The sequence below is a fragment of the Egretta garzetta genome, unplaced genomic scaffold, assembly GCF_000687185.1.
Source record: "Egretta garzetta isolate BGI_Z169 unplaced genomic scaffold, ASM68718v1 scaffold135, whole genome shotgun sequence".
NCBI classification, from domain to species: Eukaryota; Metazoa; Chordata; class Aves; order Pelecaniformes; family Ardeidae; genus Egretta; species Egretta garzetta.
Window position 1 is genome coordinate 1631757 of NW_009259594.1, and position 21514 is coordinate 1653270.

The 21514-nt window shown below is 44.6% G+C and overlaps 1 protein-coding gene across 5 annotated transcripts in view; it reads right to left on the reverse strand.

Moving 5' to 3' along the window:
* Nucleotides 1-21514, reverse strand: part of ARMH3 (armadillo like helical domain containing 3) — a 129238-nt gene that overhangs the window by 31012 nt on the left and 76712 nt on the right. For 4 of the 5 annotated variants that reach the window (XM_035893661.1, XM_035893658.1, XM_035893659.1 and 1 more), the window contains 2 exons: nucleotides 3763-3841; nucleotides 2901-3190 (listed from right to left, as the gene is read on the reverse strand). In XM_035893661.1, the coding sequence (XP_035749554.1) occupies nucleotides 2901-3190; nucleotides 3763-3841 (369 nt within the window). The remainder of the gene's footprint in view (nucleotides 1-2900; nucleotides 3191-3762; nucleotides 3842-21514) is intronic. The other variant, XM_009638086.2, reaches the window with a different exon arrangement.

Below are 21514 nucleotides of genomic sequence, written 5' to 3' on the forward strand. Positions count from 1 at the left end.
TTACTTTAGCCTCTCTAGAATAATCCTGCTACATCACCATCAGGCAGAGTGCTGCCTTCTTACATGCAGCTCTTCTTCCACGTCCACAAGGGGCAGATGTGAGATCCCATCCAGATCACTCACGCCCTGCGTTGTCAGTCTTTATGTTTGCCTGCACTGGCCCTTCTGGAGCAACTCTTATTCACTGCCTTGACCCTGTTTTCTGCAACTGCTTCTGCTGGAAAACATGTTGGGAGCTTCTCAGATCAGATATAGCACAGAGAAAGTCTACTGCCTCCAGTGTATTAAGTACAAGGCAGCCCAGTCATCTGGAAAGTACAGATAAGCCTATGAATTCATTTCACAGGAGGCTATTTTGCCCTTTGACTTGAGAAGGGACCCAAACATCTTTGAAGACATGGGAATAATCACTTGCATAGAAGAGCTAAAACTACACTGGCAGCTAATGGCCAATCCTATCTTTTTGACTGTGCAGCATCCTTCAGTTCCTTAAAGGACATGCAGGCAGGAGTCAAACGTGTTGAGAGGGAGGATACCGCAACAATGCAAATTAACACTGAAGCCAGGTTTAACAAATTAGCAAGTGAAGGAAGATGCCAGTAACTGACAAAGACGTTTCCTGTTTTATGGTGAGGAGCTACAGCAAGGTCAAAACGGCGAACAACTAGGATGGATTATGAGTTTGCTTTGGCAAGTGGAGTCCTTGCAGAATGGCACTGGCAAGGATCACATGGTGCTGATAGACTGAGGTGGCTTATCATCAAATCCCTGGCATTTGCTCACCCCAGGGAATGTCCCACTCTTTGCTCAAGAGAACATGGAAAGGCCTTTTCCCAGTATTTCTGAGCTGAACACTGGATAAACCCCACAACAGTCAGCAAAGCTGTACCATGAAGTCTTGCAAATATCTGCCTAGAGCACAGATACGTAGATTCAACCTATGTTTCCTGGAGATTTTTAGGGCTGAAGATGTACAGTGGTATTAACAGCCTATCCTTAAAACAATCCCATGTCCATCATTTTCAAGGACCTACAAATCCCCTCAGCATGTAATAACGTTAACATTAATGCTTATAAATAAAAAAGGAGAAAGCATTGCAATGACAGACTGAGAATGGTAATAGGCAGACATTAGTGATTAACAAGGTAATAAAGCCTTCAATAGGATTAGGAAAATGAAAAGATAGAGCAAAATGTCTTTCAGCTGATTGCTTAGCTACATTTAAGGATATTAAAAATACAAAAATAAAAATAACAATAAAAGAAAATCTAACATGAACAGGGTGCCAGAACAGTCGGGGAGCAGCACAGCAAGTCTGAAGTAAGGCTCAAGTAAGAGCCCGCAAGCTGAGTAGGTTTAAGTGACTTAGAAGCAACTCAGCACCTGGAAATTCCCCTTCAGGTAGAGCTATGTCAAAGCCATGCCTGCCTGATTAATAGGAGATCCTAAGATACCACGGAGGAGTATGAGCAGCCATATGAGAATCTGGTCAAAGGCAAGTATCTAGGAAGGAAAGCTTCATTAAAACAAAAGTTTGATCCTCAAAATTGTAAAAATAAATGTTCCCAGTAAAGAAATACCACTCTCCTAAAACTGTTGAAATAACTCAGAGAATGCCCAGTCCCAAATGTAGTATCTGTGTGTGGATACACAAGTTAAATGTCAGCATTAACTATTTCATTGTGGTACACTTCAAAAAACAGGGCTAGAAAGGAAGGTGGATTTTGTATAAAAAATATTTATGGAGAGAAAAGAGAAGGGGAATTAAGTGAACACACATGTAAAGCCAAAAGGTACAGCTGGAAGGAAAAAACCAAGACAGACTGCAGCAGCCAAAAGGCAAGCTTGACCCCCCACCCCAGGCTGAAGAGCTAACACAGAACAAAACCAACAAATTCTGTTATGCCACAAAAGCCAGACCCTGGCCTTGATCTCGGCCATCTACTGTTACCTCTCATGTACTTACCACGTGGGATGGCTACTGGGGAAGGGGAAACCACAGTCCAACACACGGACCTGAGCTCTCCAGCTAATTGAAAGCGGAGGCAAGAAGTCTCCATCCCTCTCCTCCTTGCGCAGTAAATTGCAGAGCACTGGCTAAACACCCTCACTGAGACCACACAGTCCCTCACCACGGTGACATCTCCCTTATTTCTCTGCAGTTCACTAAGGCCTATTATTGCTTTGCTTTGTTTCATGTTCTCCCTATGTTGAGAGAAAGCATGAAGGGAGAAAAGAAAAAAAAAAAATCAAACTGTCTTTCAGCTTCCTAATCATCTTCCTCAAAATGCTCCATGCATCAGCACTGATTTCATTATCTGCCTGCTGCTAGAGATTTTATTTAAAGAATAACACACAAGGAAGAAAGAATTTAACCTGACCTCCCTGAACTGCTGGGGGATGAATACTACACAGAGCTGACAGCGAAAAGCTCGTTTCCTTTCTCAGACTAACCTAAACACTATGCAAAATTCCCCTCTATCCAAGCCCCCAGTTTTAAATTGGGCTATCAAAAGCTTTTCTTTTTTAGGGGCCTGGGTTGATGCAATCAGTGTATCATCAATGAATGAGGACTGATAACATGAACCATCACAAAGCATAGCCGTGGGTACAGTGACTGTCAGAGGCAGAACAATACAGAAAAATTGAGTAAATTAAAACCAGTGTTCCTCTAGCCAGCTATATCAAGACGAGAATAAAAAGCAGTAGGGTCCACATTTTTTCCCCACCGCATCAGTACAGCATTCAACCTGAGACTTTGGGGTGTTACATGTTACAGATTACATAGGATAATAAATGAAAAGGTTAGTGAGAAGCATGGAAGACTATCATCAAGCAATAAGTAAAAATATCACAGACAGAAAGAGAAATGAATTGCAGAGCAAGATACAGTCAGGACCTTTTAACAGGCACAAGCATGGGATCCCATCCAGTGGAAGGAGCAATCCAAGGTGATTCAAATGAGGTCTGTCCTAGACTGCGGACAGAATTTCTTCTCTGGAAGGTCCAGAGGTGCCAATGCAGCTGCGTCTGGGATGATCCCCCCAGCTCGCGTGGCAGCTCTGTATTTTGTCCACCGCAGGCTCCTGCAGAGTCATTTGCTTCTCCAAGAGTGATTATCATATAATCCCAATATTTTATTTTGGGAAATAGGCCATCTCTTCCCTTCCTGAGACCACACACAGTAGCCTGTTTTCAAAAAGCCACATTTACATGTTTATGCAATACAAGCAGGATGCAAAGAAAGCAAACCAGGCCAAATTAAGGAAGGGAAACCTAACCTTAGCACCCTCTTGATTAAAAACCTCCTCTTTTCAAAATCTAAAACAACTGAATTCAATTACCCTAGAAAATTTCTACCAATTGTTGCCTGAGTTCTAATTCCCCAATATCACAGAAAATCAAGCTATGCCCAACAGTTCTCAGACACCTAAATTCACTGCCAAAAACTTCCTGCCCCATTCTAAACACCAGCATCCTCACAGTTTCCAACCACGCTTGCTGACAATGCTGCTTATTATCATCATTTGTACCCATCCTTCTGCATTTGCTGGACCAAGATGTCTGCGTGTGATGGTAAAATTGGCGAAAGCAAGCCTTGTTTCTCTTCCCCTCATCCACATCTGAACAAGGAACACAAGAGTCCCGCCTTCACCCCTCATATTGCTGCAACATCATCGGTCCCAGTGAGCACAAGGTACTCCTGAACACCTATATTCCAGAGGTCAACGTGAAAAAAGGTCATCGCATGCCTGGCTTACCTGATCCTCAGAGAGCTGCGATATGTGATTCACTGCAGCGTAAGACTCTATCTTCGGGTTGAAGTGATTGATGATGGCTCTGAAACAAAGGAGGGAAATTTTCAGAGGTCTCAGGAACAGCTTAGGGACACAGCAGAAATTCCCCGCCAGCCTGAGTCAGCGCATGTGGAGCCACGGTCCTGCAAGAAGGTCCTCCCTCGCTACACCATCTTGCTTGCTCTGCCAAAGGCACGCTCCCTGCTGAGAGGCCAACACAGATTGAGTCACAGGCTCGCTGGAGATTGCAAGCACAGGCACTGTCCTACGCGTGGGGGCAGTTGTCCCAGCAGATACAGGGCTGTGCTCGCTGCTCCAGCAGAGGGAATCGCTGCCCTGCTGCGAGCAGGCTGCAAGTTGCTCAGTGTGCCAGCAGACACATGACAATCCTGGCCATCGCTGCCCCATCCTTGCTCAAGGACTGTATCTCCTTAACCCTTCCAAAATCAGTACCACCTGACACTTTGCTCTATGGAACTTTGTTGCCTGCTATGTTGAAGCTGATGGTTTATTGCTTTATGTTTAAAATACTGTAGCTGGCTCTTACTTGCAGTCATCCGTCACTGCAGCCACTACTTTAACTTCTTCCTAGAACGACTTTAGTTCTCAGCCCCAGTTTAGATCGTTAGAGATAATTCATGCCAGTGTCCCGAACATGGCAGGAGAAACACTGATCACCCCTACTTCTCTGCCTCATTCCTCTTACTTGCCTGCACCAACATATTCCCCTTCCTTTCTAGGTGGGTCTAGAGGCAGGTGTGAGAAATCTAAAATTGAAAGTAAAATAAGGCTTGGGGGGTGTGTGTGGAAATCAAACTGCAGCTGGAATATTTTCTCAGCCCCTCCTCTGCTTGTCAGGTGCAGCTGAGAAGACAAATGGCAGGACAGTGAAGTCTCCCCAGGCTAGGGCTTGCAACTGGTCTGGTTGGGATATTACTCATGAGACCCACTGCCGAGGTAAACGTTCTCGATGGGAACAGCCCATGTCAAGTGCTTGGCACAGATGTGCGCTGATGGTGCCTGGAGAACACTTGCTTGGCCAAATTACACCGCAGCAGCAGTCAGGGCTTTCACTCTCATATTCATCAGCATGAAAATTCACTCCAGCTCCCTCTGCTGCACTCTAATGGGTTCCCTCCTCCCCACACACCCCCTGCAGAAGGGTTTTCAGTTACTTTCTCCAGACCTCATCACAGCTAAGAGCTGGTGCCCGAGTCCAGAGTAAGTGATATTCGGTGGTGCCCATCAGAGCTGGTGGAAAGAAAAGCTGCCTGGAAGCATCCTTACTTCTTTAAATACACAGATAAAGAAAAACTGTGTGGAGGGGGTGGGGAGTGGGAGAAGAGTAAAAAAAAAAAAAAAGAACCAAACCCAAACAATCTGCAGATTCACTGCAACATCCCCGGCCACACATCTCATCAGCACACCAGATGCAGTCCTTGCACAGGGGCAGCCACTCCAGTGGCTGCTCCTGCAGCATCAGTACGTGCTTAGCACGGGGGGGCTTCTACAGTCTCGCCAGCCTTGGCGGTCACGTCAGTGAAGTGAATTAGGCAAGGCCCCTGCCAGGCTTCCCGTACCCCTCCTCCCTCTGGAGGAGGGCAAGCAGGCAGGTAGAGACATGCTCAGACTCTTCCCATTTCAATCCGACCAGAGAAGCAGCTCCTGTGAGTCACGATCACGCTCTCCATTACCCAGCCTCTCAAACGCTGTGGCTTTCAAGCTGCATGTTTCATGCCTGGCTGGAGTCATATTTACACTCCTACAGGACACACTACAAGCTATTGAAAGAAAAGGGAACACAGACTTACAACAACTTAACTTCTGGCTTGACAGAAGGTTTGGCAGCTCGGAGGGGTTCAGTGCACTCACATGGTTCCAACATTTACCAGGGAACAGATTTAGCATTCATTTGTATCCACTGCTGTGAAGCACTTCAACATGGGCCGCCTGCTCACAAGTCCCTGCTCGGATCTGAGCTAGTGGAGCGGCACCTGCAATCACAGCTGGGACTCACCCAGGGAAAGCAAAACCAGCAACCAGCTGCCACTGCAGTGAGAATCCACAGACATTAAGGAAGAGAAATAATTCAAGTCTCCTTCCTCATTTCCCTGAAGGTGAACGGACAACTCCTCAGTGACTAGATGAAGAAGTTCAGCTGCTTCATTTGTTTTAAGAGCTCTTTCACTATGAACAATTCCTTCCCAACCTGATTTTCTGCAGAGCTGTTTTCCTGAACCTGCAAGCAGCCTGGGGCAGAGGAACATGAAGAGCTTAGACTCAATCCTGGCTCCGTGTAGCCAGGTTCTTACTGCCCAGCATGTGCTACCAGGGCCAGGCTCTGCACGTGGCACAGCTCCTCCTCGCACATCTGCTACCAGAAATTCCATCGCTGCCCAGCCCAGGCTGCTGTGCAACAGCAGCGCCTTTCTGCATCAACTGCTCCGATACGCCTCCGCTATTCTGCCGTCGCTCAAAACCCATCTTGTCCCTGGGGCATACTTTTAGGCAACTGGCCTCCTGGGCTACTGAGTAACAGCTGGAATTTCACTTTGCAAAGCTGCCACTCCACAGGCATTTGTTCCTGGAGACAACAGGGGACCGAAGCTTTTAGGCACAGTCTCCCCCTTATGGACAATAGAACAGCGGCTTTGCCATCATTAGTTCACACACCAGCATGTAACAGCTGAGCCTTGGCAATGTTTTATTTTTACACTGTGATTGCCTTGATTAGTGGGATATCAGCCAGTACCTTTGTGGAGGGGGAAGGCAGTGGTTAAAGCACTTGGAAAAGATCTGTGGTGTGCTGTGCTCTACTGAGATCTTCATATCGATCATGGGGGGGGGGGAAAAAAAAGAAACGAAAACCTTTGTGTTTGGTATTTACGAAGCATGAGCATCTTCAACAAGTTTGTAAAGGAAGGAAATGGTAAAGTGTCAACCGAAAGACAAGACACTGCAGTTCCCCCACTAGCCTCTGAGAGCGTGCACACTGACATATTTCCACACCGTAAGTGCCTCAGTGGGGCTGGCTGCCATTTGCCGTACAAATTTCAGAGTGCTGTCGGGACACAGTTCTCTAGGGACTAGAGAGATGTCAGGGGAGATGTCACTTTAGCAATGCTGCCTGCTCCAACAGATCCAGAGTTCAGCAGTCAGCTGGCAGGAGAGGGACACTGTCACCGGACAAGGGAAGGATGCTGAACAGACAGAAGGTAAAGGTAAAATAATGGCTCAGGAATTAAGAAAACCTGTCTCGCAGTGACTTGTCTCAACATTGATGCTTAGTGCTCCAAGGCAGACCACAAGCGATCTCCGCATTCTTTATTCCTCCATCTCCCAGTGAGAATCATTTACACAGCAGCCACGCCAGCATTCTCAGAAAAGACACGCGTTCTCCCGTCACCACTTCATGCAACTCTTCGGAGAGCAAGCTACCTCGACACCACAGTGCCAGAAGCCATACAAAGACACATACAAACTCATATTTTCTTTGGGGTGAACAATCTATAACATTTGCATTTATTTATTTATGCATTTACTGCACCTTTATTGCATTTATTTATTTATTTGGGAAGAAGGGAATGATTGGAGGAAAAAAAATAAAGGAATCACTTAGGAACCTAAGAGACGATGAATAATTTATTTATATTAGCTATTAATCACGTTATTAGACAGTAAAAGTGGGTCCCACTGTAACAGGTATGGTGCAAATATGGAGTGGTGGGAAGCCTCTGCCCAGAGAGCTAACGATCTCAAATGCAAGAGAACAGGGAAAGCTCAGAAACTGAAAAAAGTGTGGTGGCAACAGAGAACATAACAACGCTGTTACTTACTGAGTGTCATGAAAGACTTCAGTTAGAGAGGAACCAAGGACAGAAAAACACAGAAAAAGAACACTGAAGGAAGCACAGAGATGGGGAAATGGAGACAGAAGGGCAGATGGGTGAAAAGGCTGCAGGACAGAGATGATCAGAGTAACAGCAAGTGATGACAGCGTGCTCTTGTCCTCTGCAAATGGGAAAGCTCTGACTGGTGGGAAGTTTCTAGTTGGGCTGTTCTTGAGGCTGCGACGATCAGCCAGCCCCGTTGTGACTGTTTCTAGTCCTTTTGCCCTCAAAACCACATGGGCTGCAAAGTTAAAAGTGGGGGAATCTCCACGTGGGCCCTATTATTTTTTTTCCCCCCAAATGGGGACATCTCCCACTGCCACTTTCCCTCTGAGCCACGACGACAGAAGCTATACCTCCCGGTGAGCTGCATTCCCCCCCCCCACACCGTTTTCACTGCACCAGGGCTTGCTTCTGCAGTGGCTGCAGTACCTTTTCAGCCAGTGAGTAACATTTAAAAAATTGTTTCTGTAAAAATAATTAAAAACTGCCTAGGGTTGCTCCTTGATAAACAGAAACAAACAGTGCTGCCCTTCAGAGAAGCTCAGGGTAAAACAACTTCTGAAGACGCAGAGCCTGCTGACAGGAAAGGGCTCTGGTGAAAACTGATGTGACATGCATGGGAAGAAAAGATTTAATTGATTCTTCAATTTAATTTGCCACTAGGTGTAACATCACGTGTGAGAAGGGAAAAGCACCAGCAACACTAAGCTACTGGCCCCTTAATTCTGAGCATCTTCCAGTCCATATGCACCCACCGTGGCAAGGAACACCACCCTGCCTACCTTAACCCCACAACAAGCTGGTCTGGGTCCCATGTGCAGGGAAAGCAAAATCACTACGCTCAGGCAGACAGCATGTCTTCAGCACGTTTTCTCTGACCTCCAAACTCTCCCCATCAAGTTATTGCAGATGAGCTGTCTAATACCCACTCCTGCTTGACAGCAGCTACATTTCCGAGCCCCACAAGACAACACTGTCCTCTTGTCCTGAGCAGCGAAATCAAGCACTCTGGAGGTGCTGAAAGTAGGCTAAGGGAAGAACAGAAAGGTTGCAAAGCTTATTATAGAGATAGGAATGCTAAGCCACCACTCACTGCATGAACCTGGTCTTTGCACCTACTTTACAGGTCCAGTATGCAGTCCCTGGCATAAAACATTCTTGTGGATACTCACACATTTCTTGTACAGTAAAAGCAGCACTGTAAGCTCATTTCCTTCTGTATCTTGTGCAGTGGAACAGAGAAGCAGCAACACTTGGCTGGTATTTACCCCTTCACAGGAAACCAAGGGTGACTTTATACCCGTTACACACATTCGTCCTCTCAATCGAATGCTCACGCCAGCGCACTGGGCAGCAGCGAGGGCATCTCTGTCTTCACTGAGTAAAGCCGAATGCACGGCAAAAGCAGCCAGTTCGCTTTCCCTCTGCAATAAAAACTGTTGGTATCCGAGATGGACAAACACTCCAGCATGCGCTAAGCTTGTAGTACCATAATGAAGGCCAGGAACAGGCAGAAGCAGGAAAGGGCACAGTTGTCTTTCATCACGCTCCACTCTATAAAGCTGCTTTACTATCAAAGGGAGACCTGAGATACAGCGGTGATTGTTCAGGAACAGGAATCAATAAGTGACCAGTTTCTCTCTGATTTGCTACAGCAGCTCTCTCTCACGTGCCTTAGCTTGTCCCTTTATAAAACAGGAATAAGAACAATCACCTCCATAAAGTGTTTTAAACCAACACGGTGAAAAGAGTTCAGTGTTTTACTACGTGATGCGTCGGAAGCTGCTGAAGCACAAGGCAGCAAGTAAATGACACATAGTACAGAGACGAAAATGAATACAAACCACCTATCCTCTTCCCTTTTCGTGCCATCGCAATTCATGGTTGCTGAGACCCGTGCAGAACTCCCAGCCGCAAGCCAGCCCTCCCGCAGCAAAGCTGTGTCTCAGCAAGCTGCTGTTTGGGGCAAGGATCCTGCTGGCATTGCTCTCTTACGCGCTCCCAGCACTCGAGACAATAAAACCCCATCTGCTCAGTGCCTGCAACAATTAGATTGAGTTACTCTGTATGTACAGCCCCACCTGGCAGGAGGTGAGAGGGTTTAGATTATTTTAACACATGTCCATGAGGCACTGCTATAAAGTACGCATACCTGCCATACCTAAGCTGTGTGCATCAATTAAAAGCAAGCAAACCCCCTGGAATGGTGCACTAAATTCCTCCTTCTACTGCAGTTTAACTCCAGTCTGTTAAATTTCTTCTGCTCCTACACTTTAGTGAATACTGACATTAAGCTGAAAGTCCACAACTCACAGGGGGGAAGCATCTTCCAGACATCATAATAAACCGCAGGGGAGAATCCAAGACAAAAAGGATATTTTAGTCAAAAGCACTTGGCTTTACAGCTCACTGAAAATACCCGAGTCAGCACTGCTGCAATTTCACAGAAGAAATAAGCCCGCTACACCTGTTCAATGCTGCTGTACCAAAATCTATTGATTGCGATGACAGGCTCCACGGTAGAGGGAGATACATGGTCTATTTATTTAATAAGGAGGGGACAGAAGAGCGCACACATGCCAACTCAGCTTCTCCTGATTCCCAGCATTGTTCTACCAAGCCCCATTCGGGAAGGGCGGGAGCAGCAGGCAGGCTTTCTGACCCACCATGCAGCCCTGTAGTGCATCTTTCCACTTCACTGTTTGCTGGATGCTAACCTGGTATCATCATGGCTTGGCAGGATACGCCGATTTTCTCTTCTTACAGTTCATGTCCGTACCTTTAAGCCAAACAAACCAAATACCTCCCACCCTCACACCTAAACGACTTCTACTTGTCTTCTTAACCAAGGAAGTCCTCGTGGGTGAGCAGTTAACTCTTTTGGGACAGTTGCACAACCTCACTGGGGAGTACAACCCGGGGAATTTATCCACTCACATATTCTCATGCGGCCAGAGCATCACTGGAATCATTCCTGCGAGACTCCCAGACACACCGACAGCTCAGGCATAGCCAAGATGCACTTCTGTTCCCTTTTCTGAACACGTAAGCATCAAAATTCTTAAGTATACATAACCAATGGCACTGCTAGTTTAACTGATGTGAGTGACAAAGTAGCAGATATTGCCTATGTGTTGGGAGTAAAAATATCTGTTCATACTACCCTGAGCTGTGCTCCCACTCTTCTGCTGATCTCTTCTTCTACACCAAAGCTATGGCTTGATAAGGAATAAATTTCTTGTCTCGATCATGTCATTTATAAGAGAGATCAAAGGACACATTTGATGGCGTGTTTCATTGCTCTGAAACGCCTGGCTGCTAGCGGTGAGAGCATGGCAAGAGTTTACTTACACCAAAGTAAAAGCATTTAAAAAGCCAACCTTCCATTACACCTCAATTCCAGCGAGCAGCAGTGAACCAATGCGTGCTCACCTCCAGCTACAAATTGGTGCAGTTTGACAGAATACGGAGACATCACGAACATAAAGCCTGCCCTCTGGGCTTGGGCTGCTGGGCACTAAAACCTGCAACCCAGCCTAGCATGTTCAAGATGCGAGAGCTGCCCACGCCAGGAGGGATTGCTACACCAGCGTACAGGATGTTTAGGCACAAACAGCACAGTGTCTATGCTTCTACAGTTGCATTACTGATTTTGACATTTCAACCAACTTCTAAAAGGAGAAGCCGTCCTTAGAACATTTCCCAATACATGCTTTTAGAAGGTGCCTACTGCCTTAGGTTCCTGGTCCTGTCTCAATATCTGCACAGATCTGTAATTAATAATATTTAATATGGAAGTATCTTTTTCAGAGTCTAAACAACCTTTCCTGCAGCACATGTTCCCCAGTCCTTTTATCTCATACATACTCATTTGTCCAGGCAAAGTTCTGCAGATGTGCCAAATGAGCAGAAAATACAGTCCATGGACCAAACAGGCTGTGGTCCTTTTAGTATCTAAGCACCCTTTGATGCAAACAGCAGGATACTCTCTAATAGCCAGGTGGTTTAGAGCAATGAAACATGTCATAAAAATACCACCTCAACACCAAATACAGCCCTTCAGCTACAACTACCTTTAACTCCCTCATGTACAAGGCAACCTGCTCTCCAAAACAATTAATAAGGTAGTAAGAAACAGCTAATCTATGTGAGAGGGGGGAAAAAAAAAAAAAAAGTAATTTGACAGTGATTTACCAGAGAGGTTTGCAGAGCCACCATCTCTAGTTAAGACCTGAAGTAAAGAACTTTTGGCAAATACTTACTCTCTGCAACCACTCTAAGTGGGTCAGCATCTACCCTTTGCTTCATAACTCACAGCCTGCCATCCCAGCCTCCTGACGCACGAGACACTGCAAAACTTCAAACATGATCAAAAATTTGATGAAATTTTTTAAATTACATGAAATATTTTAACTTACTTTTATCCCCATTAGTACCTTCATTAGTATTTTATCATAGGATTTTTAAGTTTAAGGGAAGCAGGAAGCCTCGTTCATCGGATGCTGCATTTAGTGCAGAATGCCATATGGACTGCACACGCTGGCTTCCAAACATACCAAGCAAAGAGTGAAATTTAAAAAAGATCCCACTGGGACCTTTTAAAGCTCTCTGAGAAAAGCAGTGAGTATGGCTGCTAGTCTAATCAACTTAGCGAGCACTTGCCATCAACCCCATTTTATCCAGAGTGCGTGGAAATGACTCTTATTACCCCATTTTGTCAGGTGCAAGCTGGCAGGTATTGCACGTGGCCCTGAACACCCTGTCTGCAGACTGTGGCAGCAAGGCAGAAACCTCTCTCCTCAGGTCACATAACACAGCCTTCTTCCACCGACTCATTGTAAAAACCATGCCCGTGACAAAAGTCCCAGAGGGAAAGGCAGGCACATCAGCATTTGTCTGGATGGAGCGAGTAAAGTGTGAGAACAACACAATCTAGTCCTGATGTAGCTGGATATCAAATCACATTAAGAGAGAGGGGGGAAGGAACACTGCCCAAGCAAGAATCAACTACAGTCAAACCCACTGTGCAAAGGAAATGAAGTTGAGTCCCATAATAACATTTAATTAACTTAATTATACCAAGTGTCAGCTATGGCCATATCTGCACAGCCATGTTAAGCCTCAATGGAGTTCACAAGCTTAACCTTTCAGGCACTACCAGCTACCATGCAGACCAAACCCCATTATTTACAGTCCAATCCTCTGAAAACACAAGATGCTGCAAACCTCACAGTATTTTCTCATCAGACAGGTACAAACGAGAATCACATTTGCTGAGAAATGCCTGATGGAGGCGACTGAAGCACTGCCTTGCCTTCCAAAATCCAGGACCAAGACTAAAGCACAGACTCTGATGACACACGCAACCCCCCACACCCCCAAGTGAATACCATGTCCTCAATAAAGATGTCATCACACATCATCTGGGACAAGGTGAAGTTGGTTTTCAGTGCCAAGGAAAGCTGTAGAGCCAAACACCATTACAGCTGAGTGAATGGCACTCTTGTTATATTTATTTCATGTCTGAAAGCCTGGAGGATCTGTCGTTGATTAACGTTCTGTTTTCCTGAGACAGGGTGTCTGGTTTATGGGCCAGTGGAGAGCTTCATTTCATCACAGATACCCAGCTCCTTTGCTCTAAGTATTTCGTGTATACCCATCCTCCTTCCTATTTAATTCCCTCAACCAGGCCTGCCTCCCTGAAAGCCAAGCTCCCCTCCATCCCAATACCTGCAGATCTCACAAATCTGCTTCTCCGTATGAGCTCATCAGCTGATGATCAGATGCAAGTGATTTATTGCAGTTGAACAAGTCATCAGCTAAGTTACTGACAACAGGAGGGTATTAAATCCATCGTGACTGCAGACTAAAACGCTGTACCTTAAGCCACTCAGAGTTCATCAGCCAAAAGGAAAACTGGGGGTCTCAGTTCTTGTCGGCAGCCCAGCCGACAAGTGGTAACTTTTTAAATCACCTGCCTACATCAAGGGGTTTCAGAATCACTTCAACAGTGGTGGTGGTTTTTGGTTTTTACTTTTATTTTGCACATCCTTATCCTGCACCAAATTTCAGTCAGATCTTGACAAAAAGCATTCAGCTGAATTGGCCGATGAAGGACAAGTCCAGCAAGCTTTGGGGGCAGATCTTCCCCGTGTCACACAGAGGATGATAAAATTATTTTCTTTTCAAATACCCACTCTTGCCCACTGTCATACCAGCTGTATACCACCATACACCTGCACTCACCTCTCCCTCAAAGCTTTGGTTTTGTAATTTATCCCTACATTTATTTTTTCCGCTCTGTTCTTTGCATGGGTGTTACTGAAAGCAAGTCCATTGAAGTGCATTTTCTGTTTCAAAAGTGAAGTCTGGTTCTCCAATCTAACAAACAGTGCAGCACCAAACATTTCAAAATTAATTGCTGATGTTTTCCTATCAAGCAAGTCAAAAAAAAAAAAAAAGCCCAACTCCTACAGTGTTCTGTTACTGGTTTGTCTTCTATGCTTTAAAAGTTTTAAAGTGTTTTCAAGGCTCTTAAGAAAATATAAGGAAAAAAAAAAGTGTCACATGTTTTTTAATCAGTTACACGTGATATAAAAACAGGTGGCACAGAGGATCTGCAAGCAGTAAGGAGGCCTGGACTTTCCTCTATGAAATGAGAGCTACAGGTTTGCCTCTGCTTTTTCCTTTCAATAGCTGATGCCCAACTACGCACCGGAGAGCTGCGTCCGTTCTAACGGGGCTGTTACTCTGGGTAGTTCAAGCCAGTTGCCTTGCGAAGCTCAAGCTGCACAATTCTTAAACCAGCACCAGCAATTAAACCTTCCAGACCTTGGGCCAACCTCCGAGTGGTGCAACCCAGACTGTGCTTTATCACCTCCTTTCCTTTTTAAACACAAAGCATCCGTGGGTTCAGTTGTTCCTGACAAAGTTTGTAGACACTCAGCAGATGGGAAGACCACACCGCTTTCCGAGTGCGGGAACCAAAATGGGGGCCACATTAAAAGAATGTTACCCATAATTGAATGAAAATGCAGGAAAAATCAAGCAAACCCAATGTAAAGAGCCAAACATGCTCTTCCTATTTGCAAAATGACTAATACCAAAAATGAAGCCACCACACTTGGTTGTATTAACTCCTATAAACTCTATGTGATTCAGAACTGCTCTAGTGAGCACCAAAACATTCCAAGCATTAAAATGTGGTTGAAATCTTGTATTTCTGTTTTAGTATTACACTTGGATTGGCAAAAATGCCGTGCTGGCTACTTGTATGAAGATATTTGATTTTTCCTTGGTTCCTTTTGGCTCCTCCATTCAAGGACTGATGGCAACACTTACTTCCTGCTCCGCTCAGCTCCTGCCTCACCTCCCCGCTCTTCTGTCTGCTCGCAAGGGGCCAGGATCTTTTCCCTGGTGTTGCTTGTGAACCAGTGTTAACAATATCATCTCAGCACTAGAAATGTTGAGAGAGCAGTGCTGCCATGCACTATGAAGGGAAAGCTGCTTAATTTAAGCATTTGGGGAAATACGGAGGAACGGGTGAATCTTACAAAAAAGGCATTCAGCACAGGTACAGGTCTCTGTTACAAAGTTTTAAGCTGCCAATAATTACTGCATGTTTCTTGAGTGATACTGCAGAGTCGTCCATATTTAAAGGTGAAAAAAAATTGCATGGCTTCTATTACCTTGGCTAGCATTCATTCCAAGCGTGTGTATAATTACTTACTATTGATAGGCACACGCTTAGAAATTTCTGGGAATTTAACCCTGTTCAAACACTGCTCTAGCCTAGCTGATACAGCATTTAATCGCCAGGTAAAATGCTGTAAAAATCTTGCTTCGAAACACCTAGTCAAACTTGCAGTAGAAAACCTGTTCGTGCAACATAAAGCAATCAGGGTGCTTACTGTTCACCTCCCAAACACTGTTTTCCCTTCGCCAGCGCTGCACTTGCTTAAGTCATCATTTTCCTGACTACATTTAAAGAGCATTCTTCACCACCAGCTCTCCAGTGCTGTCTAAGTTAGCTTGCATGGCAAAATTTCCTTGTCTGTTGCAAGACTCCTAAAGGAATTAAACCATGCAAGTCATTAGAGAACTTTGATTATTATTTTAAAGAACAGGTCAGATGATTACGGAACCCGTTCAGTATCAAAGGGATTAACTGCTGCTTTAACAGCCAACATGTGCTAGCTGAGCAACACAGCAAAAGTGATACAGGCTGTGGCATTTGATGCTAATGAGCAATGACACTTATCAGTTTGAGAGAGCCAAGGCTTGGCAACATGCTTACTACACAAAAAAGAGAAAACAGCATAAATCTCTCTCCAGGAAGAAAAAAACAAAAAAAAACCAAAAAAAACCCCAACCCAACCAACACAAAAAGTAAAACATGAAAAATTAAAAAAAAAGAAACTTGAATGCTATCTATAGGGCAGAACTATATCAGCTTCACAGACAAGCCACTTTGTGATATTCAACAAGAAAGACGATCAAAATTAGAACCAAGTTGAAGATCCCTTTCTTATAAAGGATTTCAAATTTAGAAGTCTGGCTCTGTTTCAAATTCCAAATGAAACTGTATGATCTTTAACCTCTCCATTAAAATTTCAGATTTATCCATAATTTGAATTGATCAAAAACTTTGGACAAAATTAAAGATTTCAGTTCAACTTTGAAATACAAGATTTGGGAGGAAAAAATCTGTCAAATCACACTTCCACGTTGAAAGCATCCAACTATTAAAAAAACCTGAGGTGAGGATATTTCAAAATAAGAATTGGCAAATATTAAAAAGCGTTTTGGTTTCAGGCTTCCACGGGAAAATGGTTACATCCAAGTTCTTTCCAAGTTGTCTTCAAAATAAACTGGCTCCAGCACAGGGTATTTCATGGCAGAGTGCATGTTTACACACGGCAGACCCAGTAGCCGCTTGGGACTGACTGTTTGCCTCCCCTTTCTGGCAGGGCTCCTCTTGCCATGGAACAGGAAGCTCAGCTCAAGATTTACGGATCTCAAAGTCTACAGATGCTGCATCTCTGCATTTGGAGGAGATGTACCACTTCTCTGTACAAAAAAGTCACAAGATAAATGCGGCCATAGGCCCCTGGCCTCCTGGCAGGAGGCCAGAGGAGCTGACGGCAGGACCAAGTTTGGGGTGTGTTATCCTAGGCTGGCACGCCTGCTCGCTGCTCAGCACGTTCGCCATTCTGCCTTAATGGGAGCCAATGTACTTTCCCTGACCTTTACTTCCCACAATTCTCAGAAAGCCTGAAAAATTAATATTCAGGTGACTTCTAAGGCTTGATTCTGCATAGTGATGAACAGGGAGAGCCAGCAGAGAAGCAAAGAACCTCGTCCTGAACGTGGCAAGTGGCACAAGAGAGCAGGAGTAAACAGAGTCCTTAGCCTCCTGAATAGCATTGGCAAACCTGTGTCAACAAACCTTAATGACTTACAGCCCCCCAACACCTCTGCCATTATCCAACAGGCGGAATTAAGAGGTGGCATGAAAAGAGCAAAGACAGACCTGTAGCCCCTACAGATCCTCTGCAGTTACCTATTGGGGCAGCTAATGAAAGCTCCAAACCAGGCTTTTTTAGACCCTCCCTCAAACCAGTTCTTCATAACCCAGTAATAGAGCCGCATCAAGCATTGACTGCTTTTCCCATTTCCTTAAATGTTTTTTAACGTATCATCAATCATACCATTACTTTTAAGTGTTTGTAGCCATTTCAGGGAAACTGCAGTCAGACAGTTAGCTGCTAAAGGTCAGGTTCCCTTCCAGCTCTAGCAGGAGTTAGGATTCGCCACAGCCCGCTCGGCTGTCTTTGGCACAGTTTACTTTCTCCAGATGGTGGGCATCATTAACGTTCAGTTCCTGCCCTACCTTTACACGTAAAGTGCTGCTATAGGAAGCGCCAATCATGTTCAAATTGCAGCGTGCCCACACGCGGGGAGGCGGAGGTGTCTTAGGAGTGCCGGGCTGCAGACGCTGAAGCTGAGAAGAGGGACCTCTTGTGTCAAAGGGTGTCTGACATCTTGACCTGAAGACTCAAGCATCCTCAAGATCAGTGTTTAAGAACACCAACACTACACTAACATTCTATATGTATGCACCTGGGGGGAAGGGGGAAGAGACTTTCATTAAATCAGCAGCATATTTAACCCTTCTCTGGGTTTGAGGCCAGTTCCCAGCATGATTTACTGTTCCCGTCCATTAATTCCATGACTAAACGTGGAAGGCTGAGCAAAACTCATTCAGTAAAAACTTATTTTTTTAAGTAAGAAACAGACTGAAAAATAGACTCTCTGAAGTCTCTGAAGCACTTTAAGCTTTCTTTTGCTGTTACAACTTAGTATAAAACTCCTGCCATTCTGAAACATAATGGGCAAAATCCCTGCTCCCATATAAAAACTGAAACATGTATGGCTGAAAATATAAATTGCAAAACTGATCTTTTTACCAGGAGGTTAAGCTAGCGAGTGATTTCTCCACACTTCCTTGCAGCACAGCTCCTCCATCCCGGCCCATATGCACTGAGCGTAACCATCGTGGTGACTGCAAACTGCAGAAAAATTAAAAGCTTGCAGCCCACTGACATCTTCTTGAATCTCGCTCCTGTCCTGTGGTCTAAAGAGCAACAGCTCCTCAAAATAAGTCTCAGGACAGCCCTTCTGTTTAATTGCTGCCTGGATAAATTTCAGTAGGTTTAAGGCTCATGTACCGGAGAAGAATTCTCTCAATGCAAAAATATAAGTCTGAAGCACAGGAATCCAGAGTGGATTTGTTATGTTTGAAACACAAAATAAGATCTTTGATCTAGTCTTTAACTTCTACAAGTCAGTAATCAGCTTATCTGAACTTTTGCATATCACAGGCTATTGCATTTTTCAACATTATCCTTGCACCACGTAGTCTCAGGCCGGTAGCTAGCTAGAGCATCTTTCACAAAGGTCTTCTGTTCAGGTATGAAGAGGGGAAGAAAACCGATCACTTCTGTTGTTTACTACAATGGTTAATTACCTGTTACGTACCCGGCTTTTAATTTTGCATTTTCAATTTGGTTCCAGTGTCTAGCCTTACGTTCCTTTTCTATTTTGGCATTTTGTCTCCTCAAAGATGCTCGAACACTCGAGAGCACACCTTGGGTTTTATTTTAAAGAGATTAAGATACTGAACTCTTGAAAGCATTTTTACTTGCCTCTCATAACTGAGGCTTCTCTGTCGTTTCTCCAATTTTTCAACATGCTTTTTGAAACAGACACCAGACAAAATTGCAAAATACATATGATTATAAAATCACTTTCCTACTCTTGCTAACGTTTCAAGGGTCAAATAAACCTTTTTAACTGAACATTTCACAAGAGACCTGGAGCAAAGCTGCCAGTCAATGTTTCTTGAGTCACTGCTTTCCAAGATACAGCCCCCTTTTGCAGACCAGCACTTGCTTTTTTTATGAACTGCACTCCCTGACAGGTTACAAAGCAATTCAGATCACACTGCCTCATCTACTTCATGATTTAACCTTCTGCCAGTCTTCCAGTAACCTGCAAAATTCATCAGCAATTCTTATGTCCTTTCTGATCACTGAAAAAACTTACCACCTAACACTATTTTTCATGCTCATCACCTAAGGAAGCACACCCTCAATGTCTTTGCCTTCTGGGGATGCTCCGTGACAAGCGCCTTGTCACATCGTTGATTCTTGGAATCCGCAGCGTTGTTACCGATGCACACTGCTAGCTCCAAAAGCAACTGCGAGTTTCGCCTGTCTATAGAACTTCAGTAATCTCTGCTATGAAACTAACAAACGAAGGTTCTTAAATACCTCTTCTCTCTACTGTCACAAGTTTTCTGGTTGTGCAGGTGAGCTCTAATGTATGCACATTGGCAAACAATACTTGGAGAACCAAGGGGAAAATTTAAAGCTAAGTCTAACCCACAGCTGTCTCAATGGCTTCTGAAGTCACCCCCTGCACCAACGTTCAAGAGCTCTCGAAGTTCCTCTGGGCACCTGAAGTTCCTTTGGTAATGAATGCTGACACATGACCCCAAATTCCTAAAAACTCTCTGCCGGTGGGCAACCCTGTTCACATGGTTTGTCTGCTTTAGCCAAGAGAAAGTGCTTGACGCTAAACAGTTTGAAGCAGAGTTCTGAAGTTGTCTCAGAGCTGTAGCCTGCAATGTGCTATCTGATCACATCAGCACTTTTGGGGCCATCAAGTGCAGAAAAGTGACAGGAAGACAAGTCTCAGCTCTGAAAACAGGTTGTATCCATGTTTCCTCGCAATTAACAACGCTAACAGCATGTAAACACATCCTTCATCTTGCAACTGTGGTAACTAACATCACCTAACTGCCAGGGAAACATTGATTAGAATGAATTTATGAGCAGACAAATACATTCTCTCTCCTCTGCAGGAACCACTGTCCATCAGTCAATCTCTCCAATGCAGAGAAGAACCCAAGCTGCCATGACCACAGACCACTTTGAAGAAAAATCCTCCTCTATAAACTGGACTTTTCTAACAGAACAATCTAACAAATACCACATCCCTCTACCTTTTTGCTTTCTTTACACATAACTGACATAAAATAGAGCAAAAATCCAATTAAATTTCTAAAAACAGGTCACCTCTAAAACTCCCATATACTTTCCACAAGACTGCCAAGAAGTTCCCATACAGATCTGGACCTAGTCCAACCTGAAATACATTTTGGTGCCCTAAAGCCCATGGAATCTCAAAAGGACAAATTATTCATCAATGTCCCCTACTAAAATGCATTCTGCGATGTCGCTAGCACAAAATGGCTGTTTGCCATGAGTGGGCAAAATGATTTATTTAGTATATATACATAGAGCCTCTGAAACACTGCAGTCCTTCTGACAAAGAGGCATACAAATGTGAGGATTATGCAGATAAATCAGAGGTGCAGGCTGGATTTTACTGTACTTCCACTGTGTGTGTGTGTATATATATGATTTATAACTAGTTTCAGACGAAGTTTTGTAGTATTTTAACATTAAAAACTCTTGTTTTAGAATGTTGATTACCACTTTCAAATACCTATCTTCCTACCCCTGTGTATTGACCATGCATTAAGCTAGAATAAGACAATATACTTTTTGCTTCACAGCTATTGAGAAACTCCTAACCATGACTAGATTAGCTCAGTTCAACCCAGACCAAAATGATTTCTGGGATGTTCCAACAGCACATTTAATCTAGTACATCTGCATTATTTATGGCATTTACACAAGGAGAATTGAAGGCTTTTATAAACTAAGACACAAATCAATACAAGCTCTTAGCAGATGGGGCCTCAGTAGGGTTCCACAGCAGCATCGTTCCACACCGAGCAAACTCTTTCAGTTGAATAACTGGTAACACAGAAGGAAAGGTTTGCTTGGAAAGGCAAGAATGAGAGGCACCCTCAGCACCCAACCTTTCAATGAATGAGCCCTGTACCTGCCTTGTTTAGAGGCTAAACAGTCAAGGCTGGGCTTGGACACAATAGGTCACTTAAACCGCTTCGCAACATCAGCTTGCAAGCAGCAAGAGAGCTCGGTCTCATTTCCCTCCCCAGGCTAAGATAAAAAGGCTGCAACACAGATGGCTTTCCCCGTCAGAGGCACCGTGGACTGGGGAAGAAATGGATGGGAGGCGCATTCAGTTTGGCACTCGGTCAGGTCAGCAGCATGCTCCAAAGGAGACGCGGCTCAGCCTCTGCTGGGCTGGTGCTCGCTGCAGGCAGCGCAGAGGGGCAGGACCAGCCTGCAAGACCAGCACCGGGCAGGAGAACTGGCTGGGGGCAC